Raw genomic sequence first — 25,856 nt, 5'->3', positions numbered from 1 at the left:
TGTACTGAAAAGAGTGTAGAGATGTTGTTTGTACATATGCGCGGTGAAACTACGCCTATTCCAGTGCCCCGCCTGCTTTGGGCAGAGCTGTGACGTAATCGCAAATTGCTCTGTGCGTGAGACACTCTGTGCAAGCCCATGATAAGGGTGAAACTGTGCCGCGTCCACCTCTTTTGCCAGTGAGTCCTGAAAGCTCGAAGCTGCTGGAGTTTGCGGTGCGATCTGTGGCCAGCGAGATTCTCAATCAAGTGGGATTTTGGTCAGTGAATTTTCTCGGTTCAGTGAGGATTTTCGCGGATGGTTGCTCTCAGAGTCACTCCCTCGGAATTCTGGCGCCAAAGTTTGTGCGATGGTGTTTTCCGTCACACTCTCCCCCGGACAATTTGTCTGCTGTGCGTGGAATGGGGCGCGCGCGACCGCGAGAGAAGACGGGACACAATTCATTTTGGGTGGCAAAGCGCTCACATCATCACTTGGAACAACAAAAGGCTGTGCAGAGAGTGCGAAAGAGAGACTCGCGCGGAGAGAAAAGAGTCTTCCGTGTCTCCCCCAAAGCATGCTAATGCAAGCACTGAAAACACCAATATAATGCCCAGAGTGAGGCAAGAGTGAGCTCACTCAGTGTCCAAGAGTCGTCGACGAGTGTGGGTGGCACCGTTTCATCAATCTTCCTGGCCACTTTCTGTGACTCCCAAGAGTCTCGGTCCCCTGAGTGCTGGCTGGAATCTTTGTGTCACAATTTTCCCACAATTGGGACGACTTCTTTCATCTCGTCCGCGTCTGAATTGCTGGTGAAGTGGCAGGATTCGGGTGTGTGTGTTCCTTCCCATGATCAAAGAATCGCATCTCTCTTTTCTTGCAAAGGCCACTCAACTCGACGATTTTTCCTTGTGAATTCTCAGGAGGAAAAAGGGATGGGCTAAGCGTATTTTTCTCTGCTTTCTGCTCCAAACCAAATTATGCAGAGGCGAATTTTCAAGGCGGAAAATTCTGCAGCATAAGTAGTGCAAGTCAGTGCAGTGCAAGTTTGCGGTGAAAAATTTAATTACATAATTCGCAGTGGTTTTCGGGCGAGGGGCGCAAATGGAGGGGAAAGAACCCATTAAAATGTTTTTCCTCCATTGATTTCTCAAGTGTTTTCCTGGGATTAAGCAGTGCCTGCATTGAATTAGTTCCCCTTTTTCCGTGTATCGCGTCTGTGATTGTATTTGGGATCATATGTGAAGAAAAGAATTTATAAGTGATTCTCTCTAAGCCAATATTTGGATATGTTAAGCGAGAGAAAGAGCGAGAAGTCGAGTGGAAGGAGTGGTTAATTAATATGCCTTTTTTTCTCTGTGGCTATCTTCCGCAGATGAGAGTTTGGGCAGTGATTGTGAAGTAATATTTGGGTCAGGAAAGTGCAAGGAGGAGCGCAATGGCTCAGTTCGTAACGCATATCCAGCCGACGCTGATGGAGGCCTCCCAGGGGCACTCGCCCCATCATCACGGCCACCACGGGCATCACGGCCATGGCATTCAGTCGCCGCCGTCGGTGAACAATCACCACCATCCGCCGATGAAGCAGCATTCCAAGCCGCAGCATGGACACCACGAGACACACTCGCATCGTCATCACCACTTTTCTGTAAGTCACTTTCCAGATCTCTGCCCGGTCACAAACACGCCACCGCCACTTTCTCACACAACCGCACACGGCGACATTCAACACTCAGGCAGTCGCCAGTGACGGATTCCCTCAGCTTCCCCGGAATATTCCCTCAGAGGGACGAACATTACGTCCTTGGAAGGCCCTGAAAGGGATTCCTATTGCCTCTGGGCGGTAGAATGGGAAGTTTTCCCTATAAGGACACATCCTGTTGGCTTCCAACTGATTTCCAGCGGATTACGACACTGTTAGTATAGCTAATGAGCGGGTTTTGGTTGAGGTTTCCTCTCCACATCACTTCAGTGATCCAGTTGATAAATCATACAGTGAAATCGATCTGTAGAATGAGGGGAAATGCGAACAATCACGTGAAAATACATTCGAATAGATATTTTCATGATTTCCCTCTTACTAGTAAGGATATCGGCAAAAATCCTAACATGATAGATTTATAGTTGGAATGGTTTTTCCTAGTCTTTCGACGGAAATGATCAACATGTGTAAGTTTTGGCTCACAATTGCTTGCTTTTCGATCTTCACTTAGTCGTGTTCAGTGCGAAACAGACTGTTTCGTCCCCTGAAATCCCATTTGCTCACCAGCCAGGCGTGCTTATGCACTGTTCTCCACTCACATGTACAGATAGTTCTCTCTCTGCTGTGTGTCACTCCAAAAAGTGCCGGCCGATGTTAATTTCTGCTTCCCGCGCCACGAATCTCAACCCATTGCTTCAGTTTAGCATTGACATTCTCTGAACTCGCGCGGTGCTTGGGAAGATCATCACTCTTCCCATATCGAATCTTAGTTGCAATTCATCTCAGCTCCCGACGCAGTTTCTCCAGGGTGAACCCGTCGTCTCACGATAGTGTGTGTGCTTTGTGCTGTTGGGTGTAGGAAAAAAAAAGGGCTCAGAAAGAAGAGAATGAACTGTGTGTTCCCTTAAAACTATTCCCCCTTCTTTCATTACCAATTCGGTCGCTATTATTGTTATTACGTTTGATTGTGGCGTGGCTGGAAACAAGAAGAGGACATACACAGAAGCCACGAGAGTGTGAAAGAAACTGAAGCGGAACGGGAATATAATTTTTACTTTTTAATATCACATTTTTGTGTGGTGCGCCTCCATTGAAGATATTCCCATGTGTTGCCACTTGAGCGCCGTGAACTAGTGTTGGTGATCACGGGGAAAAAAGTTGCTGGAGGAAGGAAGAGAAAGAGAGTCCAAGAAAAGAAGTGTTTCGAGGCGTTTGCTAGTTGTCACAATTCAAAGGAATAGCACATGCAGAACTCGTGCAATAATCTCGTAAGTGAACTTACCATGATTTAGCGTTAAAGCCAAAGCAATTATACCTTTTTCGGATGTGTGTGGGTGTTGGAAATCGAATCGCGATATTCCCAATCGTATCTCTCTCTCTTCCAACTCACACTGCGCGATTCCAAGAGCCGGTCATCCATGTGCAAATCGCGATGGGCTTTTTGCTTTCCGGATTATCCGACTGTGCCTTTGAAGTGACTTTCTCTCTGATAGTGCAAACCATACCTTTTGAGAGAATACTGCGTGGATCGTGTGAATGGACGCCCAAGTTGTCAGCAGATGCGTTTTGTGAATGAATAGTGTTTTTTCTGGGCCCATTCTTTGAGGGCACGCACGAACACGGACAGCAATATGTGATTGAATTCCCCGTCAAAACGTGCGCGATCACCAATTTTGTCAGTGGATTTCCTCCGCTGATCGTCAAGTGGAATGAAAGAGAATCATTACGTCATGGCGTGAATTTAGACGACAGAAAAATTTGCATAAAAAGTTATTCAGCATTTTATTATCAATTGTGCTATTATTTCAATTGAAGACCTCAAGCACTGCGCTTGTTTTTTTCTGCTACTTCTCGCGCCAAGACGAATGTGTAATAATTTTGATAATTTTTGGGGCATATCTCGGTGCCTCGCATTGAAGTGTGTGGGCTATTTTTTAGACTGACCACTAATTGAGTGGTTTTCTGCAAATTTCCTCTCATCCCATTCGTATGCCATAATATGCAAATTGCTCCGCTTTTTTTTCACTCTAGTGGATGATGGGCGATGTGCTAAATATAGCGAAATTATGTGATACAAGGCGCTTCGCGCCCTGCATTTCGCACTGTGTTTATTCTGATCGAGTTCTGTAAGCACGCAAAAGTTCCAATAGCTGTGCACACTCTATTATTTGACGTTGACACAAAGTGTTCACAAGTCGCACTGAATAATGAGGCGAAGAGTGCGCAGAGAGGTGCAGAAAAGGGGTTGAACTAATAAAGCACAGTAATTCGATCAACCATGATTATGTTGAGGACGAGTGAAGAGATTTTATGCCACATTGGGTGTGTCTCTCCCTCATTTTTTTTCCACCTCAATTCTATTATTACCCGCTATTTTTGCATATCACTTCTGCCCCGAAGGGTTGACCAATTAAGATTAATAATGTTCCCAGTGCATCGAAACGCTGGGAACACCGCGAAAGCGGTGACATTGAAGATTTCCAGCGAAATTAAACTGGAAAGCGATTCGGTTGACACGCGCGTTAAAATGCAATGCATACATTAAATAATTCACTCAAAGTCCAAAAGATAAAAAAGAATCTTAATGGACTGTGTGAGTCATGATAAAAGTGTGAAAAGTTTCCAGCTTCACACACGCATGATGCTCGAAGTGTTTATGAATAAAATATTGCTGGGCACGTTTGCCAAATTCCCTCTCGTCACTGTTGTGTCCCCTCGAGAGACATACATTCAGCTGGAAGGCACTTAATGATAGTTCAATGGCAATGTGAATTCATTGCAATAAACTTTCATTTAGTAGTTTCTTCCAATTAGATAATTAATAGATGCGGCTCGCTTGGGGAATGGATTCTGTGGCCGTTCTGCTGGTGGATTAATGAGGAATTTGACCTTTGACAATTTGCGTAGACTTTATGTCTTTGTCCTGAAGCGTTTTTGCTCAGGACAGCCGTGATAAATTTCGTATCTGCGTTCTCAACCTTCTTGTTTTCCGTACCATCTCACTCCAATTGCCCCCAATTTCACGACATTGGTGTTTGTGCGAAATGGCGAGAAAGCTTAGGGACAGAATGGACCATTCTTGATGCTTAAAAGAGGGTTTTTTTTTAGTTTATATACCATTAGAACAGTATTAAGCAGAGTTAAAACACAGGAAAAGTTGTTCAAGTTAATGAAAATATCGGTAATTGATTAAGAATTATCTTAATTTTTGTTTTAAAACTCAACTGGAAACCACTCCCACTTTGAAGCCCCGCCCATTTAAGAGTTGAAAACAGAAATAAAACAGTCTCAATCAAAAATTTCTGCCGTCAAGAGTGAAAGATTTGAAATTTAGATTAGATTACAGCTCTGAAGTTTAATTCTACCAGAACTTTTTGCTACTTTGGAAGTCCTCTCGGTTGGATTGCCACATTCTGTGGCGTTTTTGGCAGAGAAGAGGAAAGACAGAAGCAGGGATGGGAGATAGTGGCGTCGACTCAAGTGTGTCAGTCTCCGCATGAGTCACTGTGCCCTGGAGAGAAAAGCAGCAAATTGGGCCAAGAAGTGTGGGGTGTCGAATGAATTCATCCAACCGCCACCCGGCGCAATGGGAATCACTCCGTGTTCAAGGAGAAAAATCCTCTCGCATCGCAGAAGCTGTGGCAAGGATAAAATCCACCCAAATTGCAGACAGAGTGTCTGAAAATATGGCATTTTCATATCCCAATCAAGGGGGCAAATTAATTTTCATTCTGCATTGTGTGACTTAACAAAATATTTCCGTATGAAACGCACACACGCAATAAATGGATGGATTATTTCTATTCAGGTTAATAGTGAAGGCAAGAGGAGGGGAAAAGTGGTTGGACAGATTAAAGGTAGATTTTGTGATTGCAAGGCTGTCGGCGGAATATGGCAATTTCATGAAATTCTCCCAGGAAATGTCACAAGGAATTAAGGAGGAAAGCTCATTAGATATTAATTTGTGATTTGGTGAGTGAAATCACGGAGATTTTTAGGACTTTCGCCTCTGCAAATCAAGATTGAGCGCTCATATCCAGACAAATTGCTTGCTATCTTTAGAAAGACAAGGTGAAGAGAAAAGGAGAAGCAATTCAAGTCGTTCAATATTTAAGCAAGTGACGATGGGAGGGACTCTCTGTGTTCTTCCTTATTTGCAGAGATAAGCGCTGAGGTCGTGAAGGAGAGCAGAATTGCTGAATAGGGTGGAATTTTTAATATATATTTGTATGTCTTGCACGAAAGGATCGATATTGCAGTTGAAATGGGACTCGATTCTATTGATTGTGACTCTATTCTTTAGTTAATAACGTTGTTTTTACACATATGAAGGAGTGACGACTCCAGAAATGTCTGTTTTCAGTCTAATTGTGTGGAGAATCTCAATTATTGCGCACCCTTTCTACTTTACCAGTGATTTTTCCTACAAAATCGTTGGATTTTCCTCTTCGACTGGATATTTTAAAGTCGCGCATGGCTTTTAGAGACTTCCATGGAATTCTTAAAGCTCACAAAGTTTTCAACTTGCTTTTTCCTTTAAAGCTATAAAACTCAATTTACATCTCGCTCACCAGCATTACCCACTCGGCAATGTGATGTGTTTTTCCCGCAAGAATTTATGACACACTCAATGAGGAAATATTCCGCAATTCCTCTTGCCATCTTCACATCTCTCGTGGCGTCTGTAGATTCCATGTGAGTGCATCTCTCCTTCTCCTTTCTGCGAGGCGCCGCGGTGCATTTGGCGTTGCTGAAACCGGCGTCGCATTGCACCAATCATATCCTTAGTGGAGAGGAGAGCCCAGTTTGGGGACTCTTCGTTCAGTTTCACTCGCGAGCTGGTGATGAGCACAAGTCCCTCGGTGGCGCTCTTGATCGCATCTGCAGAAAATTTGCAGCCATACTTGACCACAAGAGAGTGAAAAAAAAGTGGAAGTAAAAGTCCTGAGAAAATCTCACACAATTGTGCCACTTTTTCGGCGCTTCGGCCAGAAACAATGTTGAAAGTCTCTGCACAAGAATATTAACAGCACAATCAGTGAATAGAGAAGAAACTGAACTTTGTCACTCTTTTTCTCACCGCCGCCCTTTGGCAATAAGAGACCATTAGTGCAAATTGGGCTGGACTGCAGATATTTGAAGGGGTGGAAGTGGATTTTATATTGAGCTTTTTTGCCGTTTTTACCAGAGGAGAAAAAAAGCTCCATCGCAGCAACGTCCAAAATCAATATAATCGGTGCCTATGCAAGTGTTTTAGGGCGTGTTCACAATTTCTCTACATGCAAATATTCATCCCCGCACGTGAAATTTCACCTCTATTTTCCCCGTGTATTTATTCTATCACCATCGAGAATTTCTCTGCACGAGCGCGGGTTTTGTGTGCATAAAAAGGCTCCACTTATTCGTGCAAACTCTCCACTAGTGAATTGTAATTAGAGGAAGTTGGAACACTAGAACGCGAGTGAGAGGAAAATTTGTGATAACAAACACTTTTTCATATAAAATGTTAGTTTGTAGTGAAACCCATCACAGCTAAAGCACATTTTTAAATTGTTACTACGAGAAAATATAGTGAAGAAAAAACTGAACTGGAGAATAAAATTTACATAATAGTGGTTTAGTGGCTATTTAGAGGTTTTTCACAATTTAATTACGTAATAGTTAGAATCCTGTGTGAATAAATTGCAAGAGGTTTTCTATACGGCTTCTGCTGAAGGAGCACACAATTTCCTTCGTTAAGCGTCTTTGTGGTTCCGGAAAAGAATTCCAACGAGAGTGGAAAATTGCGGCTTCATTATATTTATAAAACGAGAGTTATTGAAATTTTGCCGGTTCAGCAACAATGAGTGAACCTGCGGCCAATACAAAATCGGTGAGTGGGTTATGAAAGCGCATGCAATGTCGAAGGAAGGATTTATGTGTGATCAATAAAATACACACAGTGGCTCGAGCCTGATGTCTCTTTCGTCTCCTCGATGGAAATCCTCAAATATTCCCATTAAATAGTTTGCTGTATTGCTGAAAATCGTTATTAGAACGGTTTTAGTGATGAAAAATCTATGGAAAATATACCCTGAATTTAAGCAGTAGAATGGTGAATTCGATATTCTGGAATTATTCAAGGATTTATTATGCTGTGATTGCCATAAATTTTTCATTGGCCTTTCTTTCTAAAAACAAATCAAAAGCTCTCCATAAAAGAATTAATATCGCCATATTTGTAACATCTGGTTTGGGATATTCTATGCGAAATGGACACTCGTAATCTGAGGGTGAGTGTTTTAAAATATCAATCCACTTTTATCCTTTCGACGTTTGTTTGCCATTTCCATGGAAATTTCGCCACACATTCCGCTCTTCGGTGACTCAACATCCATCGAGGAAGTTCGATGGGAGAGTAAGTACTACTGTCGACAAAATACCACGGAGAGATTGCGAAGGGAAATCTTCTCTAAACATCGCGAGAGAGCGCGAGAGTGAGAGCGAATAGTTTCTAAAATTAAAAGTTTGGGATTCTCAAACATGAGATTTTTCTATCCTGACGATGCGAGATGTTCGAAAAGCACTCGAACGAGAGCGAGATGCTTCAGTGCGAGACGCGCCAGCAGCAAGAATTGATCTATTTTCGTTGTCCTCTTGACAAATCTTCTCGCCACTTTTTCGCCTTCCATCTTCCCTCCAATTTCTCCTGGCATTTTGCATTATTGCCCTTCTTGTGAAACTATTTGCAACTCCTGTTCGCCTCTTTGCCGCATAGTTTTCGCGTGACAAAGTGCTGCCGGATCGAGTGAAGATGTGCTCATTTGGATGTATGAATCTGATCTGGTGATTTTCATCTGGTGGAAGTGATAAAAGTGTCGAGAAAAGATAATTTCTTAGGGGGCGCCGAAGTGTGAAGGTGAAAAATTGCGGAGAGGATTAATTTTTGGCGATAGATTGTGCCAGAAGAGATGAATTTCAAGAAGCGCTTTCCATCACTCTCGAGTCTTGGTGTGAGTGTTCATGATCTCTCTTCCCTTGCAAATTTATTTATTTAACTTTATTGCTCTGTGAGTCTCTCCCCACCCTCTTTTTCCACCCAATGTGTCGCACGCCCCATGAGCAATATCACACTTTTCTGCGGTGTGTGTGCGTGCGTGAGTAGGAAAAAATAGTCTCCTTTTTGCTCTGTTGCTTCTTATTACTTGTTAGAAAATTTCTGTTGCCAGTGAAGTTATATTTAGACAGATTTTCAGATTTTCATCTCGCGTACTCTTTTCCCCATTTACTAGCACAATCCAAGACCCACATTGACAAAATGTATTTGGATATATGCTTCACTTTCCTTGCCATTTTCCTCGCGTGTGTGCGTCGAGTGCGGAAAGCTGAATCTTAGCGCCTCCCTGGCAAATCGCACGCTAATATTTCACGATTGGCCCTGCTTTTCCACACACAATGTGTCTTAAGGTCATCGTGTTTCTGGCACATTTTTCCACACACACTCGCCATGTGTGCGGGTGAGAAAAGCCCGCGCGAAGCCGGAACATTGCCACCCAAGCTGGGATTTGTTTAATTATTGTATCGGCGTTAAGAGTTCAATTGAAAATATCATTAATCTGTGAGGCGAGAAGCAAGTTGTGCCGTGGTATTTACGATCTCGTCACGAGGCATTCATCCTCTGATTGAGGGCTGCAGAGGTGAGAAGTGACGTGAGGCAGACGGTAAATCTTTCAATGTTGCGTGACGTGAAGCCGGGCGCGCATTTCTGGGCATGGGCCAGAAATCAATCACTGTCGCGTGAGATTCAACGTCACAGGAATACCTTCGCGAATTCGCTCGCCTCTGGCGATGACCTACCTGCGTTCTCTCTTGTTTATACATACTTTTCTGCGAACTCCGCCCGCGAAGTGCACGCCTTTCTTTCAGTGAAAGGCTTTCGGCTGTCGCGAGTGAAATTTATGCTAAAAATATGTCACTGGTCAGAGAAGAGGAGAAGAAGTCGCGTGTCAGGAGTCCGGAAACTTTGGGAATTCTTGTTGTTTGTCTTCTTGCTTCCGACGAAGTGCTAAATTTAGATATCAAATATCTCAGGCATGGAATTCTTCTCATGAGCAGAAATCTATTCAGTGCGCTTAAATAAATAGCATCTGGAAATAGCTAAAAGGGCTGAGAAAATATACCAGCAAGAGAGGCTTTTGCAAGGATGAAAGTGTAATGCATTGAGTGAAAATAGGATAGAATTAGTCAGAGTTAGATATAATCCCTGCACTTCTTAGACATCAAAGGCTTCACACTGTAGTTTCTGTAGAGAAATCCTTCTAATCCTCTAGTGAAACTGCTTTAATCTCATCAGAGAGGAGCAATGATAAAGCCAGAACTTATTCCCATTTCTCTCACCTTTCAAACACTGAGAATTTGGCAATTAGATCTATTTTATTAGGTCAGCAGCCCTTCACCTGATAACACAGAATTTCTGATGGGCATTCATGCAAAAGGAGTTCGAATTACCTCAAGGGTTTCCCCAATTTTCCGCTCAATCACGTCTCCAATCCGCTCTTGCGACTGATGAAAGATTCATGTTGGTGAGTCGGCGTGGGCTGAAGGAAGCGCCGTGACGCCGTCGGGTGTCTTATGTGCAAAATGCATTGACCTCTGGTTGCAAAGTAATCCTGTGTGCTTCATTCATGCAGCGCACTTTGGCGGGCGCTCGAATGGGACGAAGGGAGACGACTATGTGTCTTGCGAGTCCTCGTGGCACTTGTGCCCTCGTGCTGAGGGTGTTTTCGCGCTAGGGCGAGCGAGCGAGAGCACAGACAGACTGGCAGCAACAATTTCCCGGCCAGAGGCCGGCAACTTGGCGGGCTGTTTGGCTGGCAGGAAGCCGGGTCCTTCGGTGTGGTTGTAAATTGTGACGCATGCGTCAACGAAAGCGACAACAATTTCCGTGTTGTTCGCAATCTTCGAGCGGATTTTCCGTCAGTCTTCGAGGTATCCTTGCAGCGTCGAGTCGCGGCCAGAAGATCGGTTGCCGGAGGTGGCAAATTCCAGTTTTCTGTCTGAGTACTCCATTGTGGTGGAGGTTTTTTTCACAACCAATTTGAGCAGTTTTCCGGGAGATTTCCCTCAGTTTGTGGCCAGAGTGTGGTTTGTGTGTTGCGTTGGAGAGTGCCTGAGCTGTGCACTCTTCTTTCTAACCCCGATTTTCACTAATTTATGGAAGTAGCGATTTTCCAACGACCTTGAAATGGTCACTGAAAATGGAACTCAGGTAAAACCCACCAAAAAGCCGCTTTGGCTAGTAGAAAGTAGTGGAAAAGTTGAGCTTGTCGTGTGAGGATAATTTTTCTGGAGGTGAAAAGGATGCTTTTGCGTTGTGGATCGGAAAAATTGGTCGTTCAAGGTTGGGCGTTAAAACAGAGGGTAAGAAAATTCGTCCACCATTTTGAATCCGGCAACTAAAGAGGACTTTTCGTCAGTTTTCCCGTGTATGCAATCTGCCATTCTCAGGGGTGGAATCACCCTTCGAGCTCTCATAATGTTTCGTAGATGGAAAATGTAATGAATTCTGGGAATTCCTTTCGTATGACTTTGATGGATTTCCATAGGCTTCTCGGGAGGAATTTGAAGGATGTGTACGGATCTCTGCAAACGATGAAATAGTGGCTTTGTCGCAATGCGATCAATATTTTTGACTCATCGTACAAAAAGGTAAAATGGCTGATTTTCCTCCCTGCCAAAAATCTTTAACACTTCCGTCACTTTGACCTCCAAACGGGCTTTTGGGGTTTTCCATCTTCGCTAGTAATGCAGAGTGTCGACAGCGCTCATTTCTGCCTTCGTCCCTGACTTTTATATCCTGACTTTTCTCTCTTTCTCTCTGGGTGTGAGAATTAACATATAAAACCTCCCCAGAGTGCCCTTCTCGGGTGATTCGTGGCATTTTCAGGCGCACACACACAAAAATAGCGACGAGGAAGTAGACTTATCACTTTAATTCCATTTTCAAACACCGCTTAATTATTCAGCCATCAGGTGAATTAAGCCAAAAGTCACCCTCACAAAGTCTCGCTGCTTTTCTTTTGGCCCCGATTGTGGAAAGTGAAAGTCACCCTCTTTGCATCGCACAGAAGGAACATGGAATGGACATTGTGTTTGAAATTCAGGGGTCGATAGCAGTGCATTTGATGGCTGTGCTGGAAAAAAAGAGGAAAATGCTCGAGGGAGAAATATTGTGCTCATTAAGTATTCCATCCCTCTAGAGCGTGCTGAGGTCATTAAATGCAACTGCAGTTCGGGGTGTGATGTGAGGATTTTTTCAGAGGGTGGATTCATGCAAGGCGCTTCGAATGCACATGAGATAGAATAACACTTCAAAGAGAAATTGGTCAATTAGTGCTCGAGTGATATGTTCAGTGAATCTACTGGAAATTACTGCTGATAAACACTGCTCTATTGAGAATAATTGGACTCTCGAGATCTTTATTTATTGATGAATATCAATTCATTATTCTCAAATGGAAATACATCACATTTTCACGTATTTTCATTTACAAATTCTAACGACAAGTACAAGTTTAAAGCAGTATTTAATCTACATTTATATCAATTTGTAAATATTGTTGATTATTATTTGTATTCAAGACAGTTCAATGGCAATTAAACCTTATTTAAACTTGATATGTGAGAAAAGAAAATCGTCGAAAAGCATATTACAACTCATTAATAATACTGTGTAAGCAAAGCAATTGCATTTTTTATGCATAACATATTTCGTGTGCCTCCACAAGACCTTGCTCTTTTCTATTACTGATGGAAAATTCATCGGCTGCTGCTGAAAAATGCAGGCAGTTATCTCTATTTTCAATCAGTGTTCTTCACCGTATATTTGCGTGGAGTTACGATCAAGATTATCGATTTCCCACTCAGCACTGCTCTGATTTTTCATCCCCTAAAGCACACTCACACACTAAATGAATGTCCCTGGCCGGCATGGTGTCTGGCGAGCGAAAGAATCGGGTGTGGCGTCTATATTTGGGCTTATTTACAGACATGCAATTATAAAATGTTTTGTGGGTGTTGATAAAAGTTCCGTCACGGCGACATGCGAGGAAAAAAGCCTCGAGGGAGAGCTTTTTTCCTACTCTGAAGACAGAGGAGACGATATGTAAAGTCTGTGTGTGACGAGAAGAGTGAACAAAAGAGGGAAAATGAGCTTTTTACCATTTTTCTCTGATGGACTTCTCACACCTCGCGAAGGGTGGAAACGCGTGCGCCTGCGTGCGAGGGATGGAAAATGTAGAGACTTGAAGACATTTTCACGCTTTTCACACTCGAACCTCAGTGCTCGTTTCCGCGCCAGACTGTCTCTCAGTGTCTTGCAACCAGAAGCCGTGTGAACTGCCAACTGTCCGGTGGAATTTAATTAGTTTAAGTGCTCTCTTCTAAACTGTATTCTCCAATTTTGGGCTATGTGCAAGTGACACGGGCTTTGGGGTGGTTTTTCTGCAGTAGCAGGTGCTGAAAGAGCGGCCGAAAATGGGGTGTTTCTCAAAATGCTTGGTAACTATCGTGTCTGAGTAGGCAAAGAGGGTGGAAATAATGGGCAAATATCCTTGCATTCTGTAGATTCTCAGTAGTGAATGCGTAGTGGCGTCTATTTGTGATTGAGGGTGATGTCTGTTAGGCGACGTCGTCGCCGAGGAAAATCAATAGTGTACACAAATTTTGCGTTAAGCACTCTGTTCCACAGTCGTATGATGGATAGATTTGTATCGCATGCAAAATCTGATGGGTTTTATTGCTCAAACTGCTGAAAGTTTGAGGAAAAAGTCTCTAATTCGCAAGAAAGAATGTCCTGTCAATGTGTTTTCTAGGTTTTTCCACCTGCGGCGCACCCAAAAAGCCATATAAAATTGTAATATCGTCTGTGGTGTATTTATAGAGTGACGAGAAAATGTTTTCACTTCCTTCCTTCGCGGATATTGAGCGGTTGTGTATTTCTGCTATATGAAATCCGATCGATGGGAAGAGGGAAAGAGAGCCAACTGAAATGGGGATTTATTGGTGTGAAAATACGCTCCTCGGCTAAACTAATCACATCGCTTTCGATGTCTCTTTGCAGTCTGATGGAAACACCTCATTTCTTCGAGCGGCACGAGCCGGCAACCTTGATAAGGTGCTCGAGCATCTGAAGAACAACATAGACATCAATACATGCAATGCTGTAAGTATCGATCTTGGTTAGTTAAACAGCAATTGTCGTATCTGCATTTAAATAACTTTCCTGCAGACAATTGTAGTATATAATCCACGAAATATTGCCTGAAAATTTGGCTGCACAATTTAGGGCCGAAAAAAAATTCAACGAATTTCTATGAAGAAAGTTTCTGGTAGAACAATGTTTGCTTTACAATGAATAAATTTGCGTTATCGCTTTGCGGTAAAGCAAACAGTGTTGATCAAACATGAGACACTCGCTGTCTGTGGCGACACGGCTTCCGATTGTTATTTAAGGAAATTGTGCAATATTTCGCGTGATGCAGACATTTATGGGCAATGAATGATAAAATTCTCCTCTCTTCCACTCATCTCGTCAATGCCGTCCACTCGCACAGAATGGCCTCAACGCCCTGCATTTGGCATCGAAGGATGGACACGTGCACGTGGTGGCGGAGCTGCTGCGACGCGGCGCCACCGTGGATAGCGCCACGAAGAAGGGCAACACGGCGCTGCACATCGCTTCGCTCGCCGGCCAGGAGGAGGTGGTGAAGCTGCTGCTGCAGCACAGCGCCTCCGTGAATGTGCAGTCGCAGAACGGCTTCACGCCGCTCTACATGGCGGCGCAGGAGAACCACGACTCGGTGGTGAAGCTGCTGCTGTCCAACGGCGCCAACCAGAGCCTGGCCACGGAAGACGGCTTCACGCCACTGGCTGTGGCGATGCAGCAGGGTCACGACAAGGTGGTGGCTGTGCTCCTGGAGAGCGACACGCGCGGGAAGGTGCGCTTGCCCGCGCTCCACATTGCCGCCAAGAAGGATGACGTGAAAGCTGCAACGCTTCTCCTTGAGGTTTGTGTCTCTATGATAAATTGTGTTCTGCTCCTAATGCGAGAGACGTGACCACAATGCGTAAGCTTGTCTTTATGGGATGAGAGAAACACACTTGGCAAGGTTATCTTTGGCACACTTTCGAATCAATATTTTGCGCATTGTGCTTCTGAGGGTTTTATCGGACTCAGAATTGCAACTATAATCAAAAGGACTTTATTGCATTGACTGGTATTTTCTGTCATATCAGTAAGGTTTCGCACAAAGGCTAAATTTTATACTACTTGCATAGTCATTCTAATCAATAAACTCCTCGAAGTTGCACTTTCCGAAATGAGGACAAGCTTGACATTTATGATGAACGACACTCTCGAAGGTTTTACTGTATGAATGACTCTGCAATTTCGCTGTGTTTGCAGAACGACCACAATCCGGACGTGACTTCGAAGTCAGGCTTCACGCCGCTGCACATCGCGTCGCACTACGGCAATGAGGCGATCGCCAATCTGCTGATCCAGAAGGGAGCGGACGTGAACTACGCCGCCAAGCACAACATCAGCCCGCTGCACGTGGCCGCGAAGTGGGGCAAGACGAACATGGTGTCGCTGCTGCTGGAGAAGGGCGCCAATATCGAGAGCAAGACCCGCGACGGGCTCACGCCTCTGCACTGTGCCGCGCGCTCGGGTCACGAGCAAGTGGTGGATATGCTGCTGGAGCGCGGCGCACCCATCAGCGCCAAGACGAAGAACGGCCTGGCGCCGCTGCACATGGCGGCGCAAGGCGAGCATGTGGACGCTGCGCGCATCCTGCTCTACCACCGTGCGCCCGTGGACGAGGTGACAGTGGACTATCTCACGGCGCTGCACGTGGCCGCGCACTGCGGTCACGTGCGCGTGGCGAAACTGCTGCTTGACCGAAACGCCGACGCCAATGCACGCGCTCTCAACGGCTTCACGCCGCTGCACATTGCGTGCAAGAAGAACCGAATCAAGGTGGTGGAGTTGCTGCTGAAGCACGGCGCCAGCATCAGCGCGACCACGGAGAGCGGCCTCACGCCGCTGCACGTAGCCAGCTTCATGGGCTGCATGAACATCGTTATCTACTTGCTGCAGCACGACGCCAGTCCCGACGTTCCGACCGTTCGCGGCGAGACTCCGCTCCATCTGGCAGCGAGAGCCAACCAGGTGAGCACTGAACACTTCTTGGGATTCTTAAGTAATATCTATTGAGATCACTTTGCTTGGGAAATTCAGTGGATAAACGGAGAGACAGACAGATTTCTATTTCTCTGAATAGTTTTGTTAAACTATTAACAATCGCTAAACCCACTTTTTTGTAACTACAGCACTTTTCTTCCGAACCAACGAAATATAATTTCAAGTTAACGTGCGTGACAGATTTATTCTTGATTTCGTCGGACAAAAACGCTATATTTTTCGTTCAAAACCACTCTTTTCCATGATCATTTACGCCAACGAAACACGACGATTGTGTGAAGTCAGCCTCGCTGGTGAAAAAAGCACACACCAAGTAAAATTAATTGAGCATAATTGGATGAGTACATTCTTCGGAATTCTAATTAGTCACTGTCGACGTGTATTTCCTCCTTTGCTGTTCATGTGAGGCAAAGTGATAATGCTGTGTGTGTTTTTGCAGACTGACATCATCCGGATCCTGCTGCGAAACGGCGCCCAAGTGGACGCGCGCGCTCGCGAGCAACAGACGCCGCTGCACATCGCGTCGCGCCTCGGGAACGTGGACATCGTGATGCTGCTGCTGCAGCACGGCGCGCAGGTGGACGCCACGACGAAGGACATGTACACGGCGCTGCACATCGCGGCCAAGGAGGGCCAAGACGAGGTAAAAGATTTGGTGGCTAAGAAGATACTCGATCATATTGACACGGTTTACATGATGCAACTGTTCTGGATTAGGCATCAGGAGTATTTTATTTAGCATTTCACCTCATTTTCCGTCCATCCAAATTGGACTTATGGTTTCTCACCTGAAGTGGAAAGTTGATTCATTTGCGAATTTGTCCATGTTTTCTTCCTAAATGTACTCATTTTTTCACATCACATGACATTGTTTCTTTCTTCATTAGTTAGGTATGCACTCTTCCTTGACAGATACCAAATGATATACAAATGCAAAAAGATAAATGATGAAAAATAGATGCAAAGACGCAAAAGAACCAAATAGGAATTTTGGATTGTTGTCATTTTATCATTTTTGTTTCACTTCAATAAATTTATACACTGCGTTTGAATTTTTTACTTCTTATTTCTTTCTTTATTCTCTGTGTAGATTTGCTACGGCAACAGATGGTTGACAATTTTTATTTCGGTCGCGCGGTTTTAGTGCAACAAAATTCACATTATTGTTTTTTCACTGTTGGACAGCAGATAAATGTTCGATATAAAGTGCTCGATGAAGGGACAATCTGAAGGAAAAGTGCCTACCTTTGTATCTCGCGTACCTTTTCATGCTGTTGATGTTGCTACACATGCTTTTGTTCTTGTTGCGCGATCAGAGCGAATTAATTGATGCAATATGACTAGATATATTTTAGATTTTCCCTTCATTACAAATTGACTGGTTTTATTTTTTGAGACGATGAATTTATGTGGAAAAAACCATCTCCAAAAAACGAATATTTTGGCGTCAGTGTTTGTAGTTTTTCCTTTGATGTTTTTTCGTTTTGTCATGAAATGGAAAGACAGAGTTTTCAGAAAGAGGCAGAAAATGGTAGAAAGTTGTTAAAGAGAGAGTTTAGTAAGAATTATTCTAAGGTATGAGTGGACTTTTTTGCGATATTGAGTGCAAATAATAACAAATTGTTCAATTTTTGTAATTCTTCTTGATTATTGTTAATCTTGTTGTTAATTAATACCTTTTTGGACACGGTTTGCTCAGAATGTGGCACAATCTGTGGGACAATCTGAAGTGGAGCTTTGTAATTGCCCGTAAAACAGGCACAATTGCGGCAGTTCTGAGCCAGACCGTGTATAATTACACACTTCTTAACTGCTGCATGTTGAAGCGAAACATATGAGATAAATAGATTAGTAGAAAGAACATTGTTACAAATAATGTTTACTGTCGCCTCTTATCTTTTTAATTGCTTTCTCGCTAATTTACATGAGTTTTTTTTTACTGTTCCGAATTCAGAGGCTTTTTTTGATACAATTCTTTCTTTTCTTCTGACGTTAAATTGCCGCGGTTCTCCGGCCGTTCAAGCACACTAACAATTGCATATGTTTGCTCTCTTCTCTAGGTTGCAGCGGTGTTGATTGAGAATGGCGCTTCTCTCGATTCTGCCACGAAGAAAGGCTTCACGCCGTTACATCTCACGGCTAAGTACGGCAACATCAAGGTTGCACAGCTGCTGCTGCAGAAGGACGCGCCTGTGGATGCGCAGGGCAAGAATGGAGTCACGCCGCTGCACGTGGCAAGTCACTATGACCACCAGAACGTGGCTCTGCTGCTGCTTGAGAAGGGCGCCAGTCCACACGCCACGGCTAAGAATGGCCACACGCCGCTTCACATTGCTGCGCGCAAAAACCAGATGGACATCGCTACCACGCTGCTCGAGTACGGAGCCCAGGCGGACTCCGAGAGCAAGGCAGGCTTCACGCCGCTGCACCTGAGCGCCCAGGAAGGCCACGGTGACATGTCGACTCTTCTGCTGGAGCACAAGGCGGATGCCAATCATCAGGCGAAGAACGGCCTAACACCCATGCATCTCTGCGCCCAGGAAGACAAGGTGAACGTCGCCCAGATCCTGCAGAAGGCCGGAGCGAATACCAACGCCGTCACCAAGGCTGGTTACACGCCACTCCACGTGGCTTCGCACTTTGGCCAAGCCAATATGGTGCGATTCCTGCTGCAGAATGGCGGAGAAGTGGACTCGTCCACCCAAATCGGCTACACGCCACTCCACCAGGCCTCGCAGCAAGGACACATTCACATTGTGACACTTCTGCTGGAGAACAACGCTGATCCGAATGCGGAAACCCAAACTGGCCAAACCCCTCTGCACATTGCACGCAAGTTGGGATACATTAGTGTCCTGGACTCTCTCAAAGCGGTGACCGACGAAAAAGGCTCTCCTGAGCAGACAGTCGTCGATGAGAAATACCGCGTCGTGGCTCCGGAAGCGATGCACGAGACATTCATGTCGGACTCTGAGGAGGAAGGAGGTGAGTGGAATTAAAAAAATGTCACTGACCCTCTCATTAAGACACTCATCTGCTGCACAAAATTCTTTCTCACTCTTCATCATATTTTATGCACATTATCAACATTATAATATCTCGAGACAACATTTTTCTACGTGAATTGGCGAAACCAAATGATACACTCTCTAAAGTATATTATTTTCCCGACACTTATCACTGGCGTAGTAAATCTTCGATGATGTAAGGACAGCTTTCGGAAGAACATCACACCAGTGTGTTCTGTAACCACACAAGCTGGAATGAGTTCCCCGAGAGCGATCGCAGGATATCTAGGGGTTTTCCACTGAAACACTTTATTATGTTGTCCTCCTGCGCAACCTTCGGAACACCGAGCCCAGTGATGTTTCCTCATAGCACATCAACTGAGTTCTGAATTCCGAAGACGACCAACAGATCTTTATATTGATTCATTGCTGTGTCTCTGGACAGCTTTCGAGAAACTTTCATCCCAGTGTGATCCATAACCACACAAGCTGGAATGAGTTCCCCGAGAGCGATCGCAGGATATCTAGGGTTTTTCCACTGAAACACTGAATGGTGTCCTCCTGCGCAATCTTCGGACCACCGAATCCAGTGATGTTTCCTCATAGCACATCAACTGAGTTCTGAATTCCGAAGACGACCAACAGATCTTTATATTGATTCATTGGCGGGTCTCTGGACAGCTTTCGAGAAACTTTCATCCCAGTGTGATCCATAACCACACAAGCTGGAATGAGTTCCCCGAGAGCGATCGCAGGAAATCTATGGTTTTTCCACTGAAACACTGAATGTTGTCCTCCTGCGCAATCTTCGGAACACCGAATCCAGTGATGTTTCCTCATAGCACATCAACTGAGTTCTGAATTCCGAAGACGACCAACAGATCTTTATATTGATTCATTGGCGGGTCTCTGGACAGCTTTCGAGAAACTTTCATCCCAGTGTGATCCATAACCACACAAGCTGGAATGAGTTCCCCGAGAGCGATCGCAGGATATCTAGGGGTTTTCCACTGAAACACTTTATTATGTTGTCCTTCTGAGCAATCTTCGGAACACCGAATCCAGTGATGTTTCCTCATAGCACATCAACTGAGTTCTGAATTCCGAAGACGATCAACAGATCTTTATATTGATTCATTGCTGTGTCTCTGGATAGCTTTCGAGAAACTTTCATCCCAGTATATGTTCTAAAACCACACAAGCTGGAATGAGTTCCCCGAGAGCGATCGCAGGAAATCTATGGTTTTTCCACTGAAACACTTTATTATGTTGTCCTCCTGCGCAATCTTCGGAACACCGAATCCAGTGATGTTTCCTCATAGCACATCAACTGAGTTCTGAATTCCGAAGACGATCAACAGATCTTTATATTGATTCATTGCTGTGTCTCTGGACAGCTTTCGAGAAACTTTCATCCCAGTGTGATCCATAACCACACAAGCTGGAATGAGTTCCCCGAGAGCGATCGCAGGATATCTAGGGGTTTTCCACTGAAACACTTTATTATGTTGTCCTCCTGCGCAACCTTCGGAACACCGAGCCCAGTGATGTTTCCTCATAGCACATCAACTGAGTTCTGAATTCCGAAGACGATCAACAGATCTTTATATTGATTCATTGCTGTGTCTCTGGATAGCTTTCGAGAAACTTTCATCCCAGTATATGTTCTAAAACCACACAAGCTGGAATGAGTTCCCCGAGAGCGATCGCAGGAAATCTATGGTTTTTCCACTGAAACACTTTATTATGTTGTCCTCCTGCGCAATCTTCGGAACACCGAATCCAGTGATGTTTCCTCATAGCACATCAACTGAGTTCTGAATTCCGAAGACGACCAACAGATCTTTATATTGATTCATTGGCGGGTCTCTGGACAGCTTTCGAGAAACTTTCATCCCAGTGTGATCCATAACCACACAAGCTGGAATGAGTTCCCCGAGAGCGATCGCAGGATATCTAGGGGTTTTCCACTGAAACACTTTATTATGTTGTCCTCCTGCGCAACCTTCGGAACACCGAGCCCAGTGATGTTTCCTCATAGCACATCAACTGAGTTCTGAATTCCGAAGACGACCAACAGATCTTTATATTGATTCATTGGCGGGTCTCTGGACAGCTTTCGAGAAACTTTCATCCCAGTGTGATCCATAACCACACAAGCTGGAATGAGTTCCCCGAGAGCGATCGCAGGATATCTAGGGTTTTTCCACTGAAATACTGAATGGTGTCCTCCTGCGCAATCTTCGGACCACCGAATCCAGTGATGTTTCCTCATAGCACATCAACTGAGTTCTGAACTCCGAAGACGATCAACAGATCTTTATATTGATTCATTGCTGTGTCTCTGGACAGCTTTCGAGAAACTTTCATCCCAGTGTGATCCATAACCACACAAGCTGGAATGAGTTCCCCGAGAGCGATCGCAGGAAATCTATGGTTTTTCCACTGAAACACTGAATGGTGTCCTCCTGCGCAATCTTCGGACCACCGAATCCAGTGATGTTTCCTCATAGCACATCAACTGAGTTCTGAATTCCGAAGACGACCAACAGATCTTTATATTGATTCATTGGCGGGTCTCTGGACAGCTTTCGAGAAACTTTCATCCCAGTGTGATCCATAACCACACAAGCTGGAATGAGTTCCCCGAGAGCGATCGCAGGATATCTAGGGGTTTTCCACTGAAACACTTTATTATGTTGTCCTCCTGCGCAATCTTCGGAACACCGAATCCAGTGATGTTTCCTCATAGCACATCAACTGAGTTCTGAATTCCGAAGACGATCAACAGATCTTTATATTGATTCATTGCTGTGTCTCTGGACAGCTTTCGAGAAACTTTCATCCCAGTATATGTTCTAAAACCACACAAGCTGGAATGAGTTCCCCGAGAGCGATCGCAGGATATCTAGGGGTTTTCCACTGAAACACTGAATGGTGTCCTCCTGCGCAATCTTCGGACCACCGAATCCAGTGATGTTTCCTCATAGCACATCAACTGAGTTCTGAATTCCGAAGACGATCAACAGATCTTTATATTGATTCATTGGCGGGTCTCTGGACAGCTTTCGGATGAACATCATCTCAGTGTGTTCTGTAACAACACAAGCTGGAATGAGTTCCCCGAGAGCGATCGCAGGATATCTAGGGTTTTTCCACTGAAACACTGAATGGTGTCCTCCTGCGCAATCTTCGGACCACCGAATCCAGTGATGTTTCCTCATAGCACATCAACTGAGTTCTGAATTCCGAAGACGACCAACAGATCTTTATATTGATTCATTGGCGGGTCTCTGGACAGCTTTCGAGAAACATTCATCCCAGTATATGTTCTAAAACCACACAAGCTGGAATGAGTTCCCCGAGAGCGATCGCAGGATATCTAGGGGTTTTCCACTGAAACACTTTATTATGTTGTCCTTCTGAGCAATCTTCGGAACACCGAATCCAGTGATGTTTCCTCATAGCACATCAACTGAGTTCTGAATTCCGAAGACGATCAACAGATCTTTATATTGATTCATTGCTGTGTCTCTGGACAGCTTTCGAGAAACTTTCATCCCAGTGTGATCCATAACCACACAAGCTGGAATGAGTTCCCCGAGAGCGATCGCAGGAAATCTATGGTTTTTCACTGAAACACTGAATGGTGTCCTCCTGCGCAATCTTCGGAACACCGAATCCAGTGATGTTTCCTCATAGCACATCAACTGAGTTCTGAACTCCGAAGACGATCAACAGATCTTTATATTGATTCATTGCTGTGTCTCTGGACAGCTTTCGAGAAACTTTCATCCCAGTATATGTTCTAAAACCACACAAGCTGGAATGAGTTCCCCGAGAGCGATCGCAGGAAATCTATGGTTTTTCACTGAAACACTGAATGGTGTCCTCCTGCGCAATCTTCGGAACACCGAGCCTAGTGATGTTTCCTCATAGCACACCAACTGAGTTCTGAATTCCGAAGACGATCAACAGTTCTTTATATTGATTCATTGCTGTGCCTCTGGACAGCTTTCGAGAAACTAATATCGTTGGTAGTTAATTCTCATCACTAACTGAACTGACTTTTTCGAGAAAGTTTGCAGAGTTGTGTATCCTGTGAAAGTCGAGGATGGAATGATTCAGTTCGTCCAGAGCGGTTGCTTTTATAGGCCAGAGAGTCAAATAAATTCATACCTGAGAAGGCTCTTACTGTCCCTTTTATGACCCCTAAATTTGATCAGTTTTTAATCACCTTCTCATTATCCGAGTGTTGATCTGTTATTAATTACTTTTTACAATGCAATCTGCATTTACAGTAGGATTTAGCAATGTGCTAGACGTATCGAATGTACATGTTTTAGGGTACAAATTTTGTATAAAAAAAATTATGTAAGAGATTTGGAGAAATCTGCTCAATTTTCTCAGCGAAATTATTACGCCACTGATTTTTGTGTCCTATCAGATATCTGACATCGAAGGGTTGAGTCTCTTCTTGAGATTCCCAGAAATTGGCAGTGAATTCAAAATTGACTTTGCGCTTCCGGAGAGACTGATCCCTTTCAAGAAATCCTGCGCACTTTTATCAATTCACGTTTTCCTTCTCCAAATGCCTGTTCGCGCGCATGATGGTACTTTTGTAGGTGAAACGAATTACTTGGACTCATCATGCTACCAATTACTAAATCATCCCATGAATGATAGTCATGTCTATCTTCCCTACTATCATGGTGATTCCATAATTACTCGTAAGTCATTCCACTCATTTTACTCACAATCTCTGAATGTTGTTCATTTTTGGCGGCTCATCTCATTTTAGTGTCTATTTATCTCATGGAATGCAATTGTTTGGTGTTTATATCATGAATGGGAAGATTTACAAGTGGTTTCTGTTTGTCTTTAGGTGAGGACACAGTTCTGAGTGACCAGCCGTATCGCTACTTGACCGTGGATGAGATGAAGTCTCTTGGCGACGATTCGCTGCCGATTGACGTGACTCGAGACGAGAGAATTGATTCTAACAAGATGGTGCAGAGCACAGAATCCGCACAGATTCCGCCAACTGCTCTTGAGGACAGCATCAGTCCTCAGCACGCCAACAACTTGGGCCGCAGCTACACGGACGGCGTAAAGTACATCCCAGACAATGTCAACATCGAGAGACATCCTCAGCACTTCGGGTAAGAAACTCTGACTCTTTCTATTGTGAACCTCGCAAGCAATCCACGGACGATTGATGAGAAGATGATTTTCTTGAGAGCGAGAGATTTGTTTTTACTATTTCAAATAACTAATAATGAATTTTGTGCTGCTAACTGAATAACTTATTTTGGTGGGAATTTCTCCAGAAAACTCCACTGGAAAAAGTGAGTATCGATAGCTGCCAATCGTGTGTGTTTTCTTTTACTTTTCTCCCTCAAATCCTGAGAATGTGGAGACATGCCAAAAATTGGAATGCACCTCCTTGATTGGTTTACCCTGCGCCAAATTCTTTTCCTGCAAGAAATTTTGTTGATTACACCTTTAGAGATTGCACAGGGTTCTCCAGGAGACTTGTAACCAGACAAATTCCGCACAATGAGTGCTTCTGAGCATGGTTACCAGCTTTCTGGTCAGCCCTGTGACGTGAGCTGGTGGCAGGCGATAAATTCTAATTCGTCAGTTGGGTGAATTGCAGCTTCCTGGTGTCCTTCCTCGTGGATGCGCGCGGAGGCGCAATGAGAGGCTGTCGTCACAGTGGCGTGCGCATCATCGTGCCCGCGCAGTCGGCTGCGCAGCCCACGCGCATCACTTGCCGCTACGTGAAGCCGCAGAGGACCATGCATCCGCCGCAGCTGATGGAGGGCGAGGCGCTGGCCAGCCGCGTGCTAGAGTTGGGTCCGGTGGCAGCCAAATTCCTCGGTCCGGTGATCATGGAGGTGCCGCATTTTGCCTCATTGCGCGGCAAGGAGCGCGAAATTGTCATCCTGCGCTCCGACAACGGCGAGACTTGGCGCGAACACACCGTGGAGAATGCCGACGAGATCATCCATGATGTTCTCAATGAGTGTTTCGAGCCGGAAGGTGAGAAAGCGCCACCAAAAGACCCTTTTTAACACACTAATCGTCCTCTGTTGCAGATCTGAACCAGCTGGATGACTTGGGTGGCGGCAGAGTGTGTCGCTTCGTGACGTACGACTTCCCACAGTACTTCGCTGTGGTGTCGCGCATCCGCCAAGAGGTGCATGCCATCGGGCCGGAGGGCGGTATGGTGTCCAGTACGGTGGTGCCGCAGGTGCAGGCCGTCTTCCCACAGGGTGCTCTGACCAAGAAGATCAAAGTGGGACTGCAGGTAAATCTCTTTAAGCCGCGAAAGGGCGTTGCGCCGGAGAAACTGCGCAAGATTAGTGTGAATCACGTGCCGAAAAAGAAGCGCTTCTCCCTTATTTGGTAAATGAAATGCGCGCGCCCAATGCCAAAGTCTCAGTCCAGTCTTCTCTTTGTAATACTCTTATACTTTTCCAATGAATAATCCGTATATTTGAGAATATAATCGATACAATGAAGAATCAAACTGCCACGAATACTTAACCATTTCACGACGATTTTATGTTCTTCACAATTGTAAGAAGATTGCAATTAATTCATGATTATTAATAGGTTGAATTCACTTTAATGATCAGATTAAATGGTTTCTCAGTATTTTAAAGAGTCAACAGATTATTGTGCAATATGAATTGTCAATTTCACAATCGACAGAAGGCTAAAATCATCGTGAAAAGGTTAATTTTTCTTATATTAATATATAAACCAAATAGAATTGAATGAATACTGTAATCTTCAGAGTCATATTTATAGATTAGATTTGAAAGAACAATATGAGGTGGTTTTAAGGCGAAACTCTTCTGTTGTGACTGGAATAGCCAAAGCTGGTAAGGCGCTTCCTCAGCTAAGGAAGGATTGT

At 44.5% G+C, this 25,856-nt stretch overlaps 1 protein-coding gene across 2 annotated transcripts; it reads left to right on the top strand.

Moving 5' to 3' along the window:
- The first annotated feature begins 3 nt into the window (after window positions 1-3).
- Window positions 4-25,813, top strand: LOC132263896 (ankyrin-3-like). 2 transcript variants are annotated; one of them, XM_059763912.1, is made up of 11 exons: window positions 4-810; window positions 1,355-1,627; window positions 13,782-13,883; window positions 14,275-14,727; window positions 15,126-15,890; window positions 16,363-16,566; window positions 17,984-18,908; window positions 23,817-24,093; window positions 24,262-24,279; window positions 24,591-24,976; window positions 25,033-25,813. In XM_059763912.1, the coding sequence occupies exons 2-11, from the start codon at window positions 1,418-1,420 to the stop codon at window positions 25,344-25,346; spliced, it is 3,654 nt and encodes a 1,217-aa protein (XP_059619895.1). In that variant the 5' UTR covers window positions 4-810; window positions 1,355-1,417; the 3' UTR covers window positions 25,347-25,813. The 2 variants fall into 2 exon arrangements, with proteins under 2 accessions (XP_059619895.1, XP_059619896.1); XM_059763913.1 differs by lacking the exons at window positions 4-810; window positions 1,355-1,627 and adding an exon at window positions 10,795-10,928.
- Window positions 25,814-25,856: the final 43 nt, after the last annotated feature.

The sequence above is a fragment of the Phlebotomus argentipes genome, unplaced genomic scaffold (genome assembly GCF_947086385.1).
Source record: "Phlebotomus argentipes unplaced genomic scaffold, Phlebotomus argentipes genome assembly contig_39, whole genome shotgun sequence".
NCBI classification, from domain to species: Eukaryota; Metazoa; Arthropoda; class Insecta; order Diptera; family Psychodidae; genus Phlebotomus; species Phlebotomus argentipes.
This window is presented reverse-complemented; position numbering and strand designations above follow the sequence as displayed.